The sequence below is a fragment of the Oryx dammah genome, unplaced genomic scaffold (genome assembly GCF_014754425.2).
Source record: "Oryx dammah isolate SB20612 unplaced genomic scaffold, SCBI_Odam_1.1 HiC_scaffold_23, whole genome shotgun sequence".
In the NCBI taxonomy this organism is placed as follows: domain Eukaryota; kingdom Metazoa; phylum Chordata; class Mammalia; order Artiodactyla; family Bovidae; genus Oryx; species Oryx dammah.
The window spans coordinates 78,179,242-78,197,548 of record NW_024070207.1 but is presented as its reverse complement, the minus strand read 5'-3'; the positions used below and the strand labels follow the sequence as shown (position 1 = coordinate 78,197,548).

At 47.7% G+C, this 18,307-nt stretch overlaps 1 protein-coding gene across 20 annotated transcripts; it reads right to left on the bottom strand.

Annotated features, from left to right (window-relative positions):
* Positions 1-1,466: 1,466 nt before the first annotated feature.
* On the bottom strand, positions 1,467-16,499 carry USP11 (ubiquitin specific peptidase 11). 20 transcript variants are annotated; one of them, XM_040265807.1, is made up of 21 exons: positions 16,192-16,496; positions 9,711-9,820; positions 9,406-9,536; positions 8,967-9,084; positions 8,682-8,827; positions 8,497-8,558; positions 8,277-8,376; positions 7,735-7,908; positions 7,488-7,646; positions 6,870-7,094; positions 6,644-6,727; positions 6,431-6,525; positions 5,420-5,626; positions 4,719-4,771; positions 4,254-4,514; positions 4,109-4,179; positions 3,659-3,771; positions 2,554-2,703; positions 2,333-2,448; positions 2,072-2,160; positions 1,467-1,993 (listed from the first exon to the last, which is right to left on the bottom strand). In XM_040265807.1, the coding sequence occupies exons 1-21, from the start codon at positions 16,338-16,340 to the stop codon at positions 1,856-1,858; spliced, it is 2,751 nt and encodes a 916-aa protein (XP_040121741.1). In that variant the 5' UTR covers positions 16,341-16,496; the 3' UTR covers positions 1,467-1,855. The 20 variants fall into 20 exon arrangements, with proteins under 20 accessions (XP_040121741.1, XP_040121743.1, XP_040121742.1 ...); XM_040265809.1 differs by having other exon boundaries at positions 4,269-4,514; XM_040265808.1 differs by having other exon boundaries at positions 4,254-4,511; positions 16,192-16,495.
* Positions 16,500-18,307: the final 1,808 nt, after the last annotated feature.

Here is an 18,307-nt window from a genome sequence, read left to right as displayed (position 1 = left end):
TTGAACCAGCTCTTCATGCCTGCTTCATCTGCAAAATGGGGTAATAGTGCTTAAACCATATAGTCTTGAGGACTTCAGTCAGTTCACTCAGTCGTGTCCGACTCTTTGTGACCCCATGGACTGCAGCACGCCAGGCCTCCCCGTCCATCACCAACTCCCGGAGTTTACTCAAACTCATGTCCATTGAATCAGCGATGCCATCCAATCATCTCATCCTCTCTCATCCCCTTCTCCTCCCGCCTTCAATCTTTCCCAGCATCAGGGTCTTTTCAAGTCAGTTCTTCACATCAGGTGAAGTACTGGAGTTTCAGTTGTGAGGACTAAATGACAGCTTATGAGCCCCTGGATCCAATATTTTTATTTTTTGCTTAAGTTAGTTTGAGCCGAGTTCCTCACAGCAACTATCTTGATTTCGCCTGTATCTACAGCACGACTGACTGGAGGTTTGTGGGTGATAAGGCTGGGCTGAGTGCCCCTCAGAGGGGGCATCACAGGCCCAGTGCAAAGGCAGCAGGCTTGGCAGGGGAATGATTTCTCAGCCACCCTGATCAGGATTCCATTCTTCAGTGTGAAGGGCTGGGATGTTTGTCTATGTCCAGATACTGCACACTGGTCCACTCCATTCTGCCCCACAGTTGTCCCCACTGGAGCTCTGTTTCTCTGAGGTGAGAGCTGGCACCCACAGGAGAGCTCAGGCCGGTGGGGGGGTGCTGTGCAGTGCTTAGGTGGCATTTTCTGCTCACACAATACTGCACCCATTCTACAGGAGGTGTTCCATCTCGCTCTTCTGTGGGATGAGGCTGGAGGGACCCTGCCTGGTGGGGAAGCTGCGGTCATGGTGGGAGGCTAAGCATAGGGGCAACACAGACACAGCCCATCTGTCCTGTCACTGTGGGTGGCTTGGGCCAGATGTACCCGCTCCTCAGAGGACACTACTGGTGGCCTGTGAGGTGGTCTGGTTAGTATCTTTATATCCAGAACCCAGTCACTTGCCCCCACACATGCCTGTCTGTTCCAGGCACACATTTCCCACAGTAGCTGAGCACAAGTCATGTCCACTACCACTTCCATCCTGGGTCCACAGAGGTCAAATATCCCCTTTGGGGACTACTACCTCCAGTGTAAGTGATGAGGTGCCTGGACCTCTGGACATAACTAGAGCAATTACTTGACCTCTGCATCTGTTTCCCCATCTGAAATTGGCGATGACAACTCCTGCGTGAGACTCCTGTGAGGACTGAGTCAATATTTGCAAAATGCTTTGGAAAACACTGGGCATGCAGTTGGTGCTGAGAATTGTGTCTGGCACACAGATGGCACTTCACAAGCACTTAGAATAGGATCTGGCACACAGATGGTGCTCAATGAGCACTCAAGAGCAGCAGCCATCACACACCTGGCATTCACTATGCACACAGGCACAATATTGGTGCTTGGTTAAGGGTGTGGGGAAAAAAACCCCACAATGCCAAGGAACACACTGGCACTTTTATATATACACAAGCGCAAGGTACAGGGTCTCAATAAGAAAATACACTCTGTTCAGGTGCACCCCACCCCCACCCCCTGAGAACACCCCAGATTGAGGACAAGAAGGAAGGGGAGAACCATAAATAGAGAATAGAAGGGAAGGTTAATGCTCTAAAGGGCAAACACGGGCAGGGAACACACTGCTGGAAGGAGATACGACCTCTTCTTCCCTCGGAGAGCGCAACATAGCAGCAAGGAGAACAGTAGCCACAACTAAGCCTGTGACGTCTGGCGTGGGGCACCTAACTCAGGTTAAGAGAATGGGGGTGACTTCAGGAAGGAAGAGAGCCGGGAGAGTTTCCTTCCCGGGCAGGGCCAGGGCCCCTCAGTTTACATCCGTGAACTCCGATTTGGGTGGGGCACCACAGGCAGACGATGCGGGGGGCTTTGACGAGCTGGCCTGGGTTTGCAGACGGCGTGCCACGTCCTGGCGTTGGTAGAAGAGGACATAGGCTGCCTTGGACTGTGAGGAGAAGACAGGAGTCAGTGTGGGTTGGGGAAGAAGGTGTTGGGAGAAGGGGAGGAAGGAAGATAGGATCACCTCAATCTGATTCTCCGTCACAGGTGAGACGCTGCTGTCATCAAAGTAGTGCCACTGACCGCTGTCCTTGTTGCAGGCAAATGTTGTGTCTGTAAGAGAGGGCAGGCGGTCTTCACCCACCCTCCTGCCCCTAAGAGGGGTCCACATTGGCTCTCTCACTCCTCCGACACCAATGACCTCGCCACTGGTTCACACATCTACTTACCCACTGGGGCATCCCAACCCATCCCCCCTGCCCTGAGCATGCCCCCGGGTACATACAGTGTCCATCCCGCAGGCCCCCATAATGGTTGGAAACTGCGATCAGATCGTATTTGTACAGCTCCCGGGCTGAGTCATTCTGCGGCTTGATGACAAACTCAGAGAAGTCCAGGTCCCTGTGAGTGTGGCAAGGGTTAATATCAATGGCACCCCCATCCCCCAGTCCCTGCCTTCCTCCCCACCTCACTCCTGCCCCCAGCCAGCCTCCCCAGGCCCCAGACCGGATAGGAAACTCCACAAGGGTGTCCAGCTTTTCTCTGGAGAACTTGGTGTAGGAAAAGCGCTTCAGGTGGATGATGAGTGTCTCTGGCAGCATCCACAGGTCCAGCTTCTTGGTGGCCAGCTGGTGCTGCTTGCAAGTGGGGCAGTACCTAGTGATGGAGCCCAGGTCAGGAAACAGACACTTTTGGAGCTCTTGTTGCCACACAGCTTTGATGGGCCCCAAATGGTCCAGAGGTGCTACTCCTACTCCTATGTGACTTCAGCATGCTTGTTAAAACCTTGCCACGCACTTATCAATTGCCCAGCATATGCACTTTTGTACTGACATGTGTTTTTGTTTGGATTCTGGTCTGGCAGACCCTAGTCATCTTTTTGAGCCTGCCTCTGTCCCTCTGGTTTTCTCTCTTCTGTTTTACTCACTCACTCGCCAGGTATTTGCTGACGGCCTACCGTTGATATCTTTGGCGCTACTTCATTATTTGTTGCCTTTCTGCTTCGTGGAGATGCCCCTCTTATTTTCAAGATTGGCTTTATCTTTCAGTTCTTTCTGTTTTGCTTATTCTCCAACAACTTAATGAGCATCTACTGCACAGCCCACACCATTATAACCAATGAGAAGAGACACACAGTGAACTTAAAAATGTTTTCACTCTCAAGGGGCTCACTCTAACAGCAAAGACAAAAAACGACTTAAGAAAAGAACCTAAGATGTGACATCAAGGGGTGTTATGGAGCAAGAAAGAAATGCTAGGCTCAGATAAAAACAGCACATGGAAGGAATAGAGGGAGCTGATGGCTGGGGGAGGAGCAGTTTTTAACAGAAGAATAAGAGAAGGCTTCTCTGATAAGGTGATATTTGAAGAGAGACTTGAGCAAAACGAAGGAGGTCAAGTCCTATAGATAACTGGAGAAAGGATGATTTTGGGAGAAGGAACAGCTAGGGCAAAGGCTCTGAGGTGGAAATAGGCTTGGGGTGTTGGTGGCCAGAGTGGCAGGAGGCAATCGAATGAGCAGGTGGGGCAAGGTGTATTTAGTGGTAACAGAGGCTGGGCGGAGGTGGTCCTACCTAATAGCACCCATAGAGGCCCCGTTCTGGTCCCTTACCAGGGGTTTTCCTTCTCCAGGGTCTCAACGGTGGTGAAGAGCTCAATGCATTCCTGCAGCTGCACTGGTGCCTTCTTCAGCACGTACCCAACGCAGTCATGCTTCACGTAGCCCTAGGTTGGGGGAGTGGATGGCCAGGTATGAGGATGAAAAGTGAAAGTCACTCAGTTGTGTTGGATTCTTTGTGACCCCATGGACTGTAGCCTGCCAGGCTCCTCTGTTCATGGAATTCTCCAGGCAAGAATACTGGAGTGAGTAGCCATTCCCTTGGGGGATAAAAAGGAGTGGGGTGGAAGATGCACGCCAAGTGGTTAAGGGCATAGACTCTGAAGTTAAGAATCTGAGGCCCCAGGAGCTCTGTGATTACGGCTCAGCTGAGGTAGGAGAGGGTGTGTGTGGCGCCAACTGAAAGTGCACCCCCCTCCCTGCCATCCCCGAGATCTCCTTTACCTCAGCCTCGACCTCGTCATAGTAACGCTTCTTCATCTCTGGTTCCCAGTCGATGGCAATGTACGGCTGGGCTAGGGGCGAGGGGAGGTGGTCATGGGCCCTGCTGCCAAGGAATACCCCCTCCCGCCTCCCAATCCTGGCTCACAGCTGAAGGAGACACCATGGGTATCCTCGTTGAAGGTCGAGCGGTCACTGGTCCCATTGGAATTCACTGTGTGCAGGGTGAAGAGGTGCTTGCGCCGTGCCCTCTGGGGCCAGTGAGATGGCCCAGGAGAGTTGTCCACAGGAGCCCGACTTCCGCTCATGACTCTGGAGCTGGGCCCAGCCTGCTCCAGCCCAGGGTCTTGGGAGCTGCCCTCAGTCACATGTCCAGGCTTAGGGAGGCTATCTTTATCCTCCAGGTCTGCTAGGATTAGGGGAGGATGTCAGAGGTGGGAATGTGTGAACCCCAGCGGGCTGAGCAGCAATGCACATCCAGATGGACACTGTGTGTGTGTCAGACCCACCCCAGACCCACTGACCCTCCCTCAGGCCATGGGAGACCCTCATCCTTGTGGATCCAGGTACAGACCCTCATCCTTGCAGATTCTCTCTCCTTCCTCTTCCTCACCTTTCTCATCCCCATCATCCTCATCATCCGAGGTGGGTCTGGTCACATAGCGTCTGCCAACAGAACAGAGGAGACTCTCAAGGAGGGGGCCCAAGGGCAGGAAGGACAGAGCCCGGAAGTCTACTTTGCTTATGATGGGAAGCCATGGGTCAACCCCCCCACACACAGTTGTGGAGGAGGAGCCAGAAGGTCTCAGGAGATGCTACAGGAACGTGGGAAGAGATGGCCTGACAATGGAGGATCGTGTGGGCCACAGTTAAGGAGTGTGGATCTTAAGTATGATAAGCCACCGTTATACAGATACATGATCAGCTGCACATTTCCATCAGGGAAGGCCTCCGAGGAGCATGCATAAGTGCCATGTGAGGGAGAGGTGAAGCTAGATAGTGTACTGCTGTTTGCCTGGTGGGGACTTAAGCACAATAAAAATCGATCGAAACACAAATAACCAAGACTCTCCTAGGAAGACAATTAAGTACAAGATGACGTCTGCCATGTTCACTCCTATATCCCTGGCACCTAGGTGAGGTGGTAGTGAAGTCAGAAATTTAGAGGAAGAAAAAAACCTACAAGTTACTCTCTGGCCATGTTAAGTTTGAACTGTCTTCGGGAGCTGGACAGGAGGTGGCAATCAAGCGGTTAGACACTTGGCTCTGAGTTCTGACCCCACCTCCCCACCTGACCTGGAAGTGGAGACTCACGAGAGGCGGTACAGCAGGATGTGATACAGGGCGTCCCACGAGAGCCGGTCCCGGGGCACCGACACCAGAAGCGGGTGCCCAAAGAGCATCAAGCCATAATAGGAACTGTTATAGTCCCGGGCTGGGGTGCGCTCCCGCAGGTAGATAGGAAGCACAACATCCTCTCTGGAGTTCTCACCAATAGCAGCCCTGCCAGACACCTCGTATCTGTGGGAAATGAACATCAGGTCCCGTCTGATAAATATACCCAAGAGGGATTCAAGGATTCTTCCCAGTTGCTCCAGCCACTCACCACTCACAGCCTGAAAGTATTTTTAAAAGGGTCCAAAAGGTCACCCAGGGTTTTGGATCATTTACACAGCACCTTGTTTATGTGATATTAGATAAAGTCTTTTGGTGTTATTAGAGCACTGAGGGAGCTGACAAAAATTTTTCACGACACAAGGATCTAAAACAATTTTTTTTTGAAAACTGCTTGGTTACAAAGAACTTTTCTACTCATAAAGCACCTTCTATTTCAGTTATCCAAACATTTCAAACATCTTTTTTCTTTTTGGCCACACCACATGGCATGTGGGACCTTAGTTCCCTGATCAGGGATAGAACCCATGCTCCCTGCAGTGGAAGCACAGAGCCCTAACTGCCAGGGAAGTCCCAAACTTGTTCTGAATGCTTGTATGTTCAGAAAGCAGCTTAGCATTCCCTATCTTAAAAATCATTTGGGTTTTGTGGCCTGCAAAGTAAATAAGGAGTGCAGATCAGCATCTGGTATATATGAGGTACTAGTTAAGTGCTGAATAAAATAAAAAGGAGCCTCCCTCACATAATAAGGAAGAAAACACCCAAGGACACACTGCATAAGGATTTCACCCCACTCACTGACAGCCCCTAGAAGCCTGCCCTGCTAAGGTACAAGGCCGAAGCCCTGAGTAAGCTGAGGAAGGGAGAGGGAAGGTGGTTAACAAAGGAGGTTCCTAAGAGACCCCCATCTCCCCTGGTCTTCTTACTCACATGAAAATATCATCTCGGTCTAAGATGCTGCTCAGGGACTCCTCCAGCTGGTAGATCTTGTAGAAGCGGTGACTGAAGACATCAGCCACCATCATCTGCGAATGGATTACAGAGAGGGGACCAATCAGTCTGCAAGATCTCCCACAGGCCTTTCTGCTTCCCTTAGACTCCTTGCCCCTGTATCCCACCTTCCTTCCATCTGCAGAGCCTTACCCTTTCTGGTGAGATGCCAGTGTGTTTGGCCAGAGCCACACACAGGTCCGAGATCTTGCCTTTCTTGGGGACCACGAGCCGGTGCTGAGGGAGAAACAGTAACCACAGAAGAGCAGAAGGATATGTGGTGAGTTAGTGCAGGAAACCCTGAGGTATGGCTGAGTAATCAAACCAACTCTATGAGTGCAGGTCCCTCATTACACCCCCGTCCTCGTTCCCCTCATACCTGCTCCGGCTTGCGGCGGGGGTCCATGGAGACAAAGAAGACCTCCATGACCCTCTTATGGCTCACAGGCAGTGGGACACTGAGGTAGCAGAAGGGGTCGAAGGTCACAGACACATTGCCACAATCAGGGCACACCAGTGTGGACTTGAAGAGGCCATGGAAAGTGTCCACGATTACAGAATCATTCCGCCGTTTGTGGTTCTGCCAGGCTTCCTGAGCAACCTCCTGTTGACAGTGTTGTGCTGAGTGGTGAGGGATGCCGGGGGCTGGGGAAAACCATGGTTTGCAGGCGGGGTGTGCATGGGAGTAAAGGTTAAGGCCACTGGTAAAGTCCAGAGACAGAGTTATAGTGAGGGCCACCTGGAGACTGTGTTGTTCACTGTCAGGGCTAGGGGTTACTTGGGGGAAGGAGAATGGGTGGGAGTTAACTCTCACTGGGTGTAGGAGCAGATGTGGAGATATGGTGAAGACGAGGATGGGACTGAGGTCAGGGAAGATGAGCTTAACCAAAAATGGGGAGTGGTGAGGGTACCCCAGGGGGGCCAGAAAATCCCTGTGGCAGAGGTCCTAGTGGCTTTAACAAGGCTCTCATGATGAGGGTCTTCTGGAAACACCCACCTGATCTGGCCTCCCAGCAGCATCACACAGCTCCACATATTCCTTCTTCTTGACGCGATTGAGGTCCTCGTGTAGCCCATCCAGGAGGAACGATAGCAGCTCCTGTGAGTCATGCTGCTGGTAGCCCAGAAACTGGGACGCAAAGTGGCCGACCTTGGTCTGAGGAGATGGGCGGGGCGTCAAGGCATGAGGGAGGCGATGGTGGAGGTTGGGGGGCAGATAGGGGCTAGCCAGGGCTGAGCCACACCTTGAACACCTGGGGCACAATGGAGCGGTGGTGGCCAGACCACGCCTGTTTCACCAGGTCCGCATAGGCCTGTGCAATCTCCCCCTTCATGCCCAGTGGGTTGCAGAAGTTGAGCTCCTCCAGGTATTGGTTTTTGAGGAAGTACTCGGTGAGCTGCGGCACGTTACTGAGGCACTGCAGGAGGCACGGGCCAAGTGAGTGAAGGGGAGAAAAAGGTAACCAAGGTGGGGATGGATGAAAGGAAGGGGAGGAAGACGAAGGGGAAAGAAAGGAACGGGCAGAGGAGTAGGGGAGAGGAGAGATCAGCACTTCAGGAGAAAGAAGAATGTGGTGACGAAACAGAGGAGACTAGGGAAAGCAGGGAGCAAGTGGAGAAGAAAGGCACGGATATTTCAGAAAGAAACATGGGCACATCAAGCCAGACTGTGGGGACCCAGCTTCCAACCTGACACCTTGCCCTGCAGTGCCCCCAACTCTGTCCTCCATTTCCAATTCGTGAATCTACCCCCATGCTGCACCAGACCTAGATCTCATGGTCCAACCTGCAGGGCCGAGTTCATGAAGCACGTGTTGCCCAGATTGGTAAGACCACAGATGCCTGGCTGGCCCTGGAATTCCTCTTCCTCCTCCAATGTGCTGCTCCTGAAACAGATGAGAAATTTTTATCAGCTGAGGAATTACCATGTGCAGAGAGAATGGGCTCATGGGCTCAGTGTGCTGACTGTGGGACCCCACTCTGGACTGGAAACCCTGAAGGCTCACATGTCATGTGGCTGTGCACTGGGCCAAGTGCCATCCTTGTTTTGGGTCTCCATGACAACCACCTGGGTTGGAGGAAGAGGAGTAAAAAACAGGGAAGGCATTCATGGAGGGCCCACGGGTACCGAGCTCTCATTTCTCTGAATCTGAGCACGGCCTGTGGGCAAACATGTCCTCCCCTCCCTCACCTGCCCAGTCTTGAGGGCGGCGTCAAGCACTGTGACGCGGGTGTTGCACAACCTCTCACAAGAGCCCTCCGTGTTCTTGATCCACAGCCGGGTCTCTTCCTGGGGGCTCACCAGAAACTGCTCTCGAGCGGTGTGCAAAACTAGGTCTGTGGAGGGGGATGGTGCACGTTCAAGGTCTTCCTGGCACCCTGAAGGATCCCCTCCTTCTTGACCTCAGACTCCTTAGGTCCCTGAACCGTGACTGTTGCCGGGAATGCCAATCCATTCCATGACCCATGGGCTCACCAACAGAATCTGTCTGGCTGAATTGAGCCGTGTGAGGTGTGTCCATATCACTGTGCTGGACAAGCAACAGTTCTACTGAGTACACTTCAACCTTGTGGATGCTAGGCAGTTCCACAACCTGCAAGGAGGGAAGGGTACACACACTGGCATACCCACCGTGTGCACACTGACACAGGGTGACGACCTCTGCAATCAGAGGAGCATCCACAGAGATGAATACCCATGGCACAGACACACGTACAAGGCTGTGTGAGGTGAGCACACACAGGCAAGCAAACACAGGGGACACAGCAAGATACCGTCTAATGACCTAAGAAGAGCAGAGCCAGGTGTATGGATACAGCGGACATGAACACACAGGTCTGGACCCGTCCTGGACCTCTAAGGCCTTCTTCCTACGCTTCCCCCCACCCCGCAGCACCCGCGCCACCCACTATACCTTGCGTTCAATGGGAGGCTGGCCATGCTCTAGACCATACCAGTTGACCAGGTAATGCCAAGCAGCCGCTGGGAGCAGCACATAGTCCTCACCTTCCACCAATCCCTTCTTGAGGCGCCAGTTTACCTGGTCTGCAGGAGGGCGGGGGGAGGTGGCAGAGGAACAATCAGGGAAGGAAAGTGATGAGTCAGTCTGGCCATCTCACCAATGACCTAGCACAGAGAAGGGGCTCATGATTGTTTGTTGGGACAGAGATGACAAGAAGTCCACGGCTCAGCTGACATGGGGAGGCAGAAGACTGGTACCTTCAAAGAGTTCAGCATTGTTGATGCAGCCAGGGAAGGTGCTGGAGTCCCGATCTCCTCCCTGCACGTACACCTCCCACTGCTTGTACCAGTGTTGCCCCACGAGGAACCTGGACCAGACAGGTGACAGGGGTGTTGCACAGTTACTGGTGGTGTGTAGTACTGCCAGATACACACACACCACATCCCATGGTTACTGGACTAAACGTATCCACGCGTTACCAAGAGGATAAGTTTCATGAACATCTGAAACTAATACAGAGCTAAAAAATAAAACAACAACCAAAACCAAACTCATACCATGATGCCAGAAAACATGATATTTTATAATAGAATAAATGATAATTTACTTGTATTAGTCTGTGGGGTAACACAATCAAATTAGATTCAAAATAATTGTTATTTGCAGCTAATGTTATAAGACTTCAGCCATTTTTTGAATGTGCAATGTTTGTACAGGATACATAACTCTTCAGCTAAGAAATGGATTGTTAAACACGGAAAATTCACTCAGAAATTTTAAAATAATTTTTTTGTCTTTAGGATTTATTTTGATGTAATTTCTAATCGTATGGTGACTAGCTCACTCTGTGTTAAAAAAACTATGAAAAACATGTAACATCTGAACCATCTTTAAGTACAGTTTGACCTGCTCTCTTTTAAAGGAGACACTTTTATAGGCACTACTAGGATAAACATTTAGGACTGCTGAAATCTGCCTTTGTAGAATGCCATGAGAAATTCTCAAGTCTGCAGAATATCTGATATACAGAAAGTGGTAAATAAACATTAGCTGTTATCATTCCAACCCTAGGGCTTAGACAAAAAAGGTCACGTACACATTATCCTCATGCTGGCCCCACCCCCACCCCCACCTCATCACTCTGCAACAGAAACCTGCTCTGCAAAACCTGCTCTGCACCTTTTTTTTTGAGGAGGGGCATGCCCCACAGCATGATCTTAGTTCCCCATCCAGGGATCAAATCATGCCCCCCTGCAGTGGAAGCTGACAGTCTTAACCACTAGATTGCCAGGGAAGTTCCTGCTACGCAATTTTTGATACATAGAAGGCTATCCAAAGTATTTAACAGCCTCAAATAAAAACTTTTAAAAAAGCTACAAAATGGATGAAAAATATGTAACCGTTTTCTAGCTATTTAACTCTATACATTGGATTCTTTAAAATGGCACTTTTCTTTGTTAACCTGGAATGTCGCCCAAAATAGGCAAACTTTTCTGTGGGCTGTTTTATTTATTTGGGGGGGGCAGTTTGCAGTGACCCCCACAGATCCCGAACTTCACTCAGGCCGGGGACACACACACACCCTCCCCAGCCTGGTCGTTCATGCCACAGACACTCATCTAGAAGATTATATCACGGACTTTACCCTCTACCACTTGCACCTTCAAGGTTTTAACTGGTTCCATGGATGGTCTATGAGGTAAATTTACTCAGTAAAGCTAGTTTCTTGTTAATGGGAACTTTGACACAAAAGGAGGCACAGCTTAACAGGTTTTTTTAAAGCAGATTTTAAAGGAAAATTAACATTAAAATAACTTTTTATTTAGAGTGGTAAACAAAACCTCCACACCTGGCTACAACATGAATTTCTGAAGCCTTCATAGAAGACTGAAGCTTTACATAAATTTTCACAAAATATTACTACCATGTTTTTTTCAGTTCAAAGACACTTTGAATTTTTTTTAACATTTCTGAATTGGGATTGGTCATAATCTGTCAGCTCAGGTGACAGTCATGACATATAGAGTTGTCACTGTCTAATGGAAAAGCACACACATCATTACATTTACTCCTACATGCTCATGGTTTTTTGTGTTTTTTTTTTGGTTGCTACTGTAAATGTATCTCTAAAATTTTAACTTTCTAATTTCTTATTGCTAATATACAGAAATAAGATGGATCTTGTTAAAGTCACTTATGTTTCTGTTTCCTCCAATTTGTTCAAGTGATATGAAACTTGTACTTATGGAAAGAAATTACTAAACAATATTGTCTGTCCTCTAGATTTCTTGTGTTTGGAGAAAATATCGGTTATTTTGGTTAATCATTACATTACTAGGTATAATAATTATGGAGAAATAGAAATAGGAATATAAACTAAGATATGATTTCCTACTCATTTTATTAAAAGGTTGTTAGCTTATTCGGATATAAATTACACTGTTCTCAATTACTTATATATCTATATAAGCCTAAATACATAAATAAAAATGGATATAAATAAGTCCTTTCTGTAAATTGTTACATGAATTATGTACCAAAGGAGGAAAATTAGAATTGTTTTTTTTTTTTTTTTCCCTAGAAAATGACTACATTAACTTATGCCCGGACTGGAAGCTCCTTTTTTGTCACCAAATTAGTTTAACTCTTGGTGCCTTTTGACCTCTCTTAACTCACTTTTTAAAAAGAATTCTTGCTTTTAAGAAAAGTTAAGCTCCTAATAATCATTGCTATTTATCACTGTATGTTTTACAAGGTTGACTATAAATATTTGATTTATATCTTGTTTTAAAAAAAGCAATAACAACTATTCTTGGGATTCCCTTGCTGGCTGAGACCTGCCTTACCATGCAGGGGATGGGGGTTCGAACCCTGTAAGATCCCACATGCCGAAGGGCTACTAACACTGCAACTGAGACCTGACACAGCCAAAAATACAGAAATAAATATAAAACAATGAACTATTCTTGCTTTGTCTTTCCAAAATTCAGGCCAAAGTAAGAATAGTAACATTGTTCAAATGTTATTTTCTGCCTAAACTATCTCTGGGAGATACCACAAAGATCTACTCCTTCACACTACAAAAGGAATACATTAGGTTTACCTAAAATTCCCCCAATTTTAATTAACTTAAATATTTTAGAAAAGCTCTTTCATTTTTCAAACTTTTTTAAATTTTAAAAAATGACAAACCAAAAAGAAAGTTTATCTTCCTAGGTTAGTTATGATTAATTATAATATATTAGATATACTAATATAAAAACCTTTCAATAACTGCATACTTTTGAAGCTAAACAGCATACTCGTGTTCAAGCAACAAAGACTAGTACTACAATAACTTTCTACCAAAAGATCCCCCCTCTAGAACTCTAGACTCACAACCCCCTTTCCCTTTTTGGTTCATAAAAAATCTGAGCAGATACTAGGGGTGCTGACTCAATTACAGGGGAATTGTTGGAGGCCTATTATTTATGTCACTCTTTCATTAGATCCAGTGGCCAAGGCATAATTATCCTGTGTAACAGCTTTAGGAGAAGTCTGCACAGCACTAACCTTTAATGAAGACCCTAGAACTAAACTGACTGAAATTTTCACACGTTTGGTTGGCAATTGCTGCTATAGCTGTTACACAGGATAAATATGCCTTGGCCACTGGCTAGTCTCATAAGTTCTGGTGAGAAATTGTTTTCCCTTCACACATCACAATCGATTCTGCAACACTGCACCCAGGCACCCACCTTCCTTGATCTGAACAAAGACAGGCTCATGCTTATTTACCTCTTGCTAGGAAACTACACCCTGCAAACAACCAGAGGCTCCTTCAGCTACCCCAGATTTAACTTCAGATGGTTCACTTTCGAAAATTTGCCAAGGAGGCTATACTATCATTGATTTGAATTTTCTCTTAAAATTTAAGCTTCTCCCAGAAATTAATCAGTTTAGATAGCCAAATAAATTAAATGTCCTCACCCAGATCTGCCAGTTGACAAAAGCTAGAAACTGCAAATATTAACATAGATATTTAGGTATATGATTTGGGGTAGGTCCAAGACTTTGAAATGCTTTATGAACACAAAATTCCTCATCACTCCAGTGACCCCTTATAAAACAGACAGCAAATTAAACTGGCTTCAATGCTTAACCAACATTGATGGGATAACTTTTTATTGACACGTCATAATTTTATTATTCATATAACATAAAATTAACCATTTAAAAGTCAACGATTTAGTGGCATTTAGTACATTCAGTGTTGTGCAACCACAAACTCTATCTACTTCCAAAACATTTTCAACACACCAAGAGGAAACCTGGTATGGGTGGGATACTTTTAAAAGCTATTGTCACAAGGCTGTAAAGGTAAGTAAGATGGGGCAGGAACCAAAGCCTGCAAGCCCTTCTGAACACCTCCAAATGAGCTATATATATAGCAATATTTCTGTTGTTGTTGTTTACTCTCAAGATGGACTGAGGCTTTACCTTGCTGGAGAGCTATAGTGTAATAGTAAAACTGCTTGGTTTCATATTTCCGATTTGGGGAATCTCAACTTGTCTCTCCAGTAACAGGAATATGTATTTCGCTAGTACTGTGATTAAAGAACTCTAAAAGGAGCAAACCTCACTCCTATCCTAAAGGCTTTCAGGTGAGAGCTTGCTTGCGGTGATGGAGGAACGCCTAGAGTCCAATATAGCCGGATGGAGAAAATGAGGGGGGAGGGTAATCTGAAGAGAGATGGGAGAAACGATCACAGCCAGACCCCAGCCTGGAAACTGTAAAGCCCTGCAAGTCACTGTAAGAATTTTAGCATTTACACTGCATGAAACAGTAAAGACTGTTGAAACGTTCTGAGGAAAGGATGGACATAAAAAATCACTGTGTATAGAAACAGGAAAATAGTACTAGCACAGTGGAGAAACCCTGCAAATACCTTCCCCAAGTGATCAAGGCTAACGTCACCAGTGACGTCATGTAGATACTGAGTACCCACATGATATGATGAAAAGGGTACTCGATACGCAGCCAGTCTGATTTCACACATATCCTCCCATAAAATGAAAGCTTAGACCACAAATACTATTCAGGGATGCATACAATGGTGGGAAACTGATAACGAAATCAAAAATTCAGGGTAATAATTCCCTGTGGCAGGGAGGGGAATTTTCATCAGGGAGCGGCACAGAATTTCTTAACGTAACGGTTTGAATCTTAACCTAGGTGGTTAATTCACAAATTTTGTATTATTCTTTACATTGTTAACTTAGAAATAGACTCAGAAAAGTCGTAAAAATAATACAAAGAATTTCTGCGTGCCCTTCATTCAAGATTCTCCAAATTTAAATTTTTACTCACTCGGTCATTATTTCTTTAAATACGTCTTTATATATGCTATTCTTTCAACCACTTCAGAGTAAGCTTGCTTACACAATGGTTCTTTAACCTTAAATACTTCGGTTCTTTAACCCTAAATGAATTTCCTAAAAACAAAGATATTATCTTTCACAATCACAATACAATGATCAAAACCAAGAAATTAGCAGTACTAACATCTAGTCTACAGACTTTGGTAACATTTTATCAATTTCCCCATTCATATCTTTTACAGTAAAAGAGAGAAAGTTCACTTTATGAGGTGAAAAAAAAAGATTTTTAAATAATTTATTTTTTCTGCTCCAGGATCCAATCTAGGATCACACATTGCATTTAGTTATGTATTCGTTAAATCCCGTTAATTTCTTCAATTTGGAACAGTTCTTCCCGACCTTGAAATTTTTGAAAAGTACAGATCGTTTATTTTTATAAAATGTCCTTCCACCTGGCCTACGTAAACGTTTCATATAATCTTTGCAGGTCTTACGTATTTCACAACTTAAAAAACGAGATGCAACTCGGCGAGAAATAAAATGAACCCAGAAACAGTACATTTCGAGCAGAGGTTAGCAAAGAAAGCAATTAAACAAGTCGATTTATCAAGATACGCATTGATATTTTTTAAATAGCTGTTTTTTCTTGATTACAAAACAAAGCACTACTAAAACAGAAAACAAACGCAACATCGAAGGCCCCTCCCGTGCCAATCACCTGCACTTTCTTCCGTCCTGGGAAAATGAGCTTGGCCAGAGGCAAAAACCTCGCCGTTTCACAAGCTTTGCTCACTCGCAGGCGCCATTTTCTGCTTCACGGGCACCACCTCCCCTCTGCAGTCTCTCCACCGCCTCAGGACACGCCCCTCGGCCTCGTCACAAGCCTCGTTCCCAAGCTCCAGGTCTCTCCACCACGCAGGGTCTGACTCCCTCCCTCTTCCTCCACCCGCCCCGCCTCCGGCTCCCAATCCGCTCCTCAGCCAGACGTCACCGGCATTGACTTCGTTCTCAGGCGCTGTGCAGTAGTCACGGCCCGCCCCCAGATGCTTCGTAACGCCCCGCAGACTACGCTCCCCAGCTCTGTTGTTGAGATCTCCTCCTTCCCAAGTTCCAAGGTCCACCTCGCTGGCCTGGCCCTGCCGCCGCAGCCTCCCCTTCTCATGACCCGCCCCCTGCCTCTCCACGCCAAATCGCGCCGCGCTGTCAGGCTGCACCGCACAGGCCCCACCTCTTTCTCAGACTAGGCACTTCCCCGCCCCTCTCGTTCCCAGTCCCATAGGCCATTCCTCCTCCCCAGGGCGGCTCTCACATGGACCTCCGCCGCCTCGTTCCCCACAGTCCCCTCAAGCCGAGGCTCCGCTTTCAGCTCTGCCTTACCAGCTTTCGCCGACCTGCAGCGGACGCCCTCGCCCATTCTCGATCTGGCGCCGCTGGCTCTCCAGGCCTAGCACCGCTTCCCGCTGTGGCTCTCGGTCGTCGACCGCAGTCGCAGCCGTATACGCGGGATTCGCTGCGACCGCCGCCATAGCCGTTTGCCCTCCTCTAGCGGCCACCACAGCTGGGAATAGGAAGGGCCCCTCAAGTGCCACTTCCGGATTTTGGTCCCGGAAACGGAAGCAGAGCCCCCCAGACAGCCAGGGGGCTACTGCCGTCTTGAAAAGGGACCCCCGCGCTCGGACTCGTCGAAGGCCTGGGTAGGCATAGGCCCGTGGGCGGTGATTTCCGCCACCGGTAGGCAGGGTAAATCCTCCAGTTGGGAACTAAGGACCAGGGTGTCTTGTGGGATTCTAAGGCCATGTTGAGTCAGGACAAACGACTGTGTGGAAAGTAGAGGTAGTGGTCCCCAAGGTGGACATATTGGGGCGTGCTCAGGGGAAGCTTCCAGGACCTTTCGGTCACATGCTCTGCTGAGGACCGCGCGCCTGTATCCTGGGAGCGGCCTTTTTGCAAGCCTGACCAGGATGCCCTTCCTTCATTGCACTACCCTTCTCCATCAGAAACTAATGCAAAAGAGGGCATCACTTCCAGGGCGCTACCCAGGCCTGCGGGCCTCTTACTTGCGTGAACTAGATTTGTCCTCTTGACAAACGTGTTGAAGATAAGTCAGCCCGAGGCCAGGTATATTTTTATTGGAGTTACAGCACTGATAATAATAGTTGGCCCTGTTTAGGTGTTTTATTGCACATAAATAGTAGTCTTAGGCAGCAGGTTGCCTATGGGAAACAATGGGGATGTTGAGGACTAGAAACGTTAATTCACTTTGCCCCACTAGTAAGTAGTGGAGTTGTGGTTGGAACTCAGGAATTCCAGTTCCAGACGTGCCACCTTTAAATTCCAGGCCAGAGATTTTCAAACTAGGGTCCTTTTTGGCTTTCTACCCGTTCAGGAGACCCTTTCAGGGTTCACGAAGTCAAAACTATTCACGACAAGACTTTTTCATGGTCATTTTCTATTGCGTGTGCCATGGAGTTTTCCAGAGACTGCATGACATAAGCAAAAGCTCTTTGGATATCCTTAAGAATATGAAGGAATTCTGAGACCAAAAGTTTGAGAACCAGTCCACTGCACCAGGGTTTTTTTCAGCTTAGGCACTATTGACATTTCTGTTGTAGGATGTTTAGCTGCATTGCTGCCACTACCTGCTAGATTCCAGTAGCATCCCCCAATTGCAAAACTTCCTCTGCAGGTGGGGGAGATTATCTCCTGCCGAGAACCGCTGCTCTAGGCTATGTCTACATTTTCTCTGCTGGGGCTCCCCGCCCTCTATGTTGGTGATAACTAAAATTTCCCTCTTTGGCTCCCTATTGGCCTGCCTATTGGCTGTCCCCACCTAACCATCGCACAAACTCCCTAAGACAGGATCATGATTCTGGGTCTGTTTCAGTGTATTTCCCTCACAATCACTACCCATTCCCACATACAAACACACACCTTGCCTTTTCACACCTTTAGGCCCATGCACACACAGGTGTCCAAAATACCCTTTCTTTGCACAATTTCAAACCCCACTGCCACCGATACACATGATCTCACAATTTACCTCTATTTTCAGTTAACTTTGGTAGGGCAGGAATTGTGAATTACTGATGCCAGCCTCCAGCTCAGACCTGGCACAGATGAGGGGGTCACAACTCAGTTGTGTAATCTTTGAGGAAAGGGAACAGCCAGTTCACCTCAGGATCTGTAAAGTGGCATTCGAGTTGGATCTGGCACATGGTAGATAGATGCCCTTCAGGCCTACCTGAAGCTTGTCAGGTTCTCTGAACTGACTCTCATTGCCCATCTGCAGATACCTCCTCCCAATTTAATTTGAAGCCTGTCCGTCCTACAATCCAACAAGAGGCCTCCCTCCCTAGGTTTGATTTCTCCACTTTCCAGAGACCAATCTCTGCCCACACCGATGACCCTACCAGTTCTGAGAGCAGTTGGGTGAATTCTAGTCCTGAGTCCCGCCTGGCAATCTTGTCCCCTTTTGCAAGGTCTTCATTTTCCC

Coding starts and splice junctions, on each gene's coding strand:
- USP11 (XM_040265803.1), bottom strand. CDS start 16,340: ATGGCGGCGGTCGCAGCGAATCCCGCGTATACGGCTGCGACTGCGGTC. Junction 6,526..6,643: donor CTGGCATCTCACCAGAAAGG/GTAAGGCTCTGC, acceptor ATCCATTCGCAG/ATGATGGTGGCTGATGTCTT. Junction 4,515..4,718: donor GGATGATGGGGATGAGAAAG/GTGAGGAAGAGG, acceptor CCCTAATCCTAG/CAGACCTGGAGGATAAAGAT.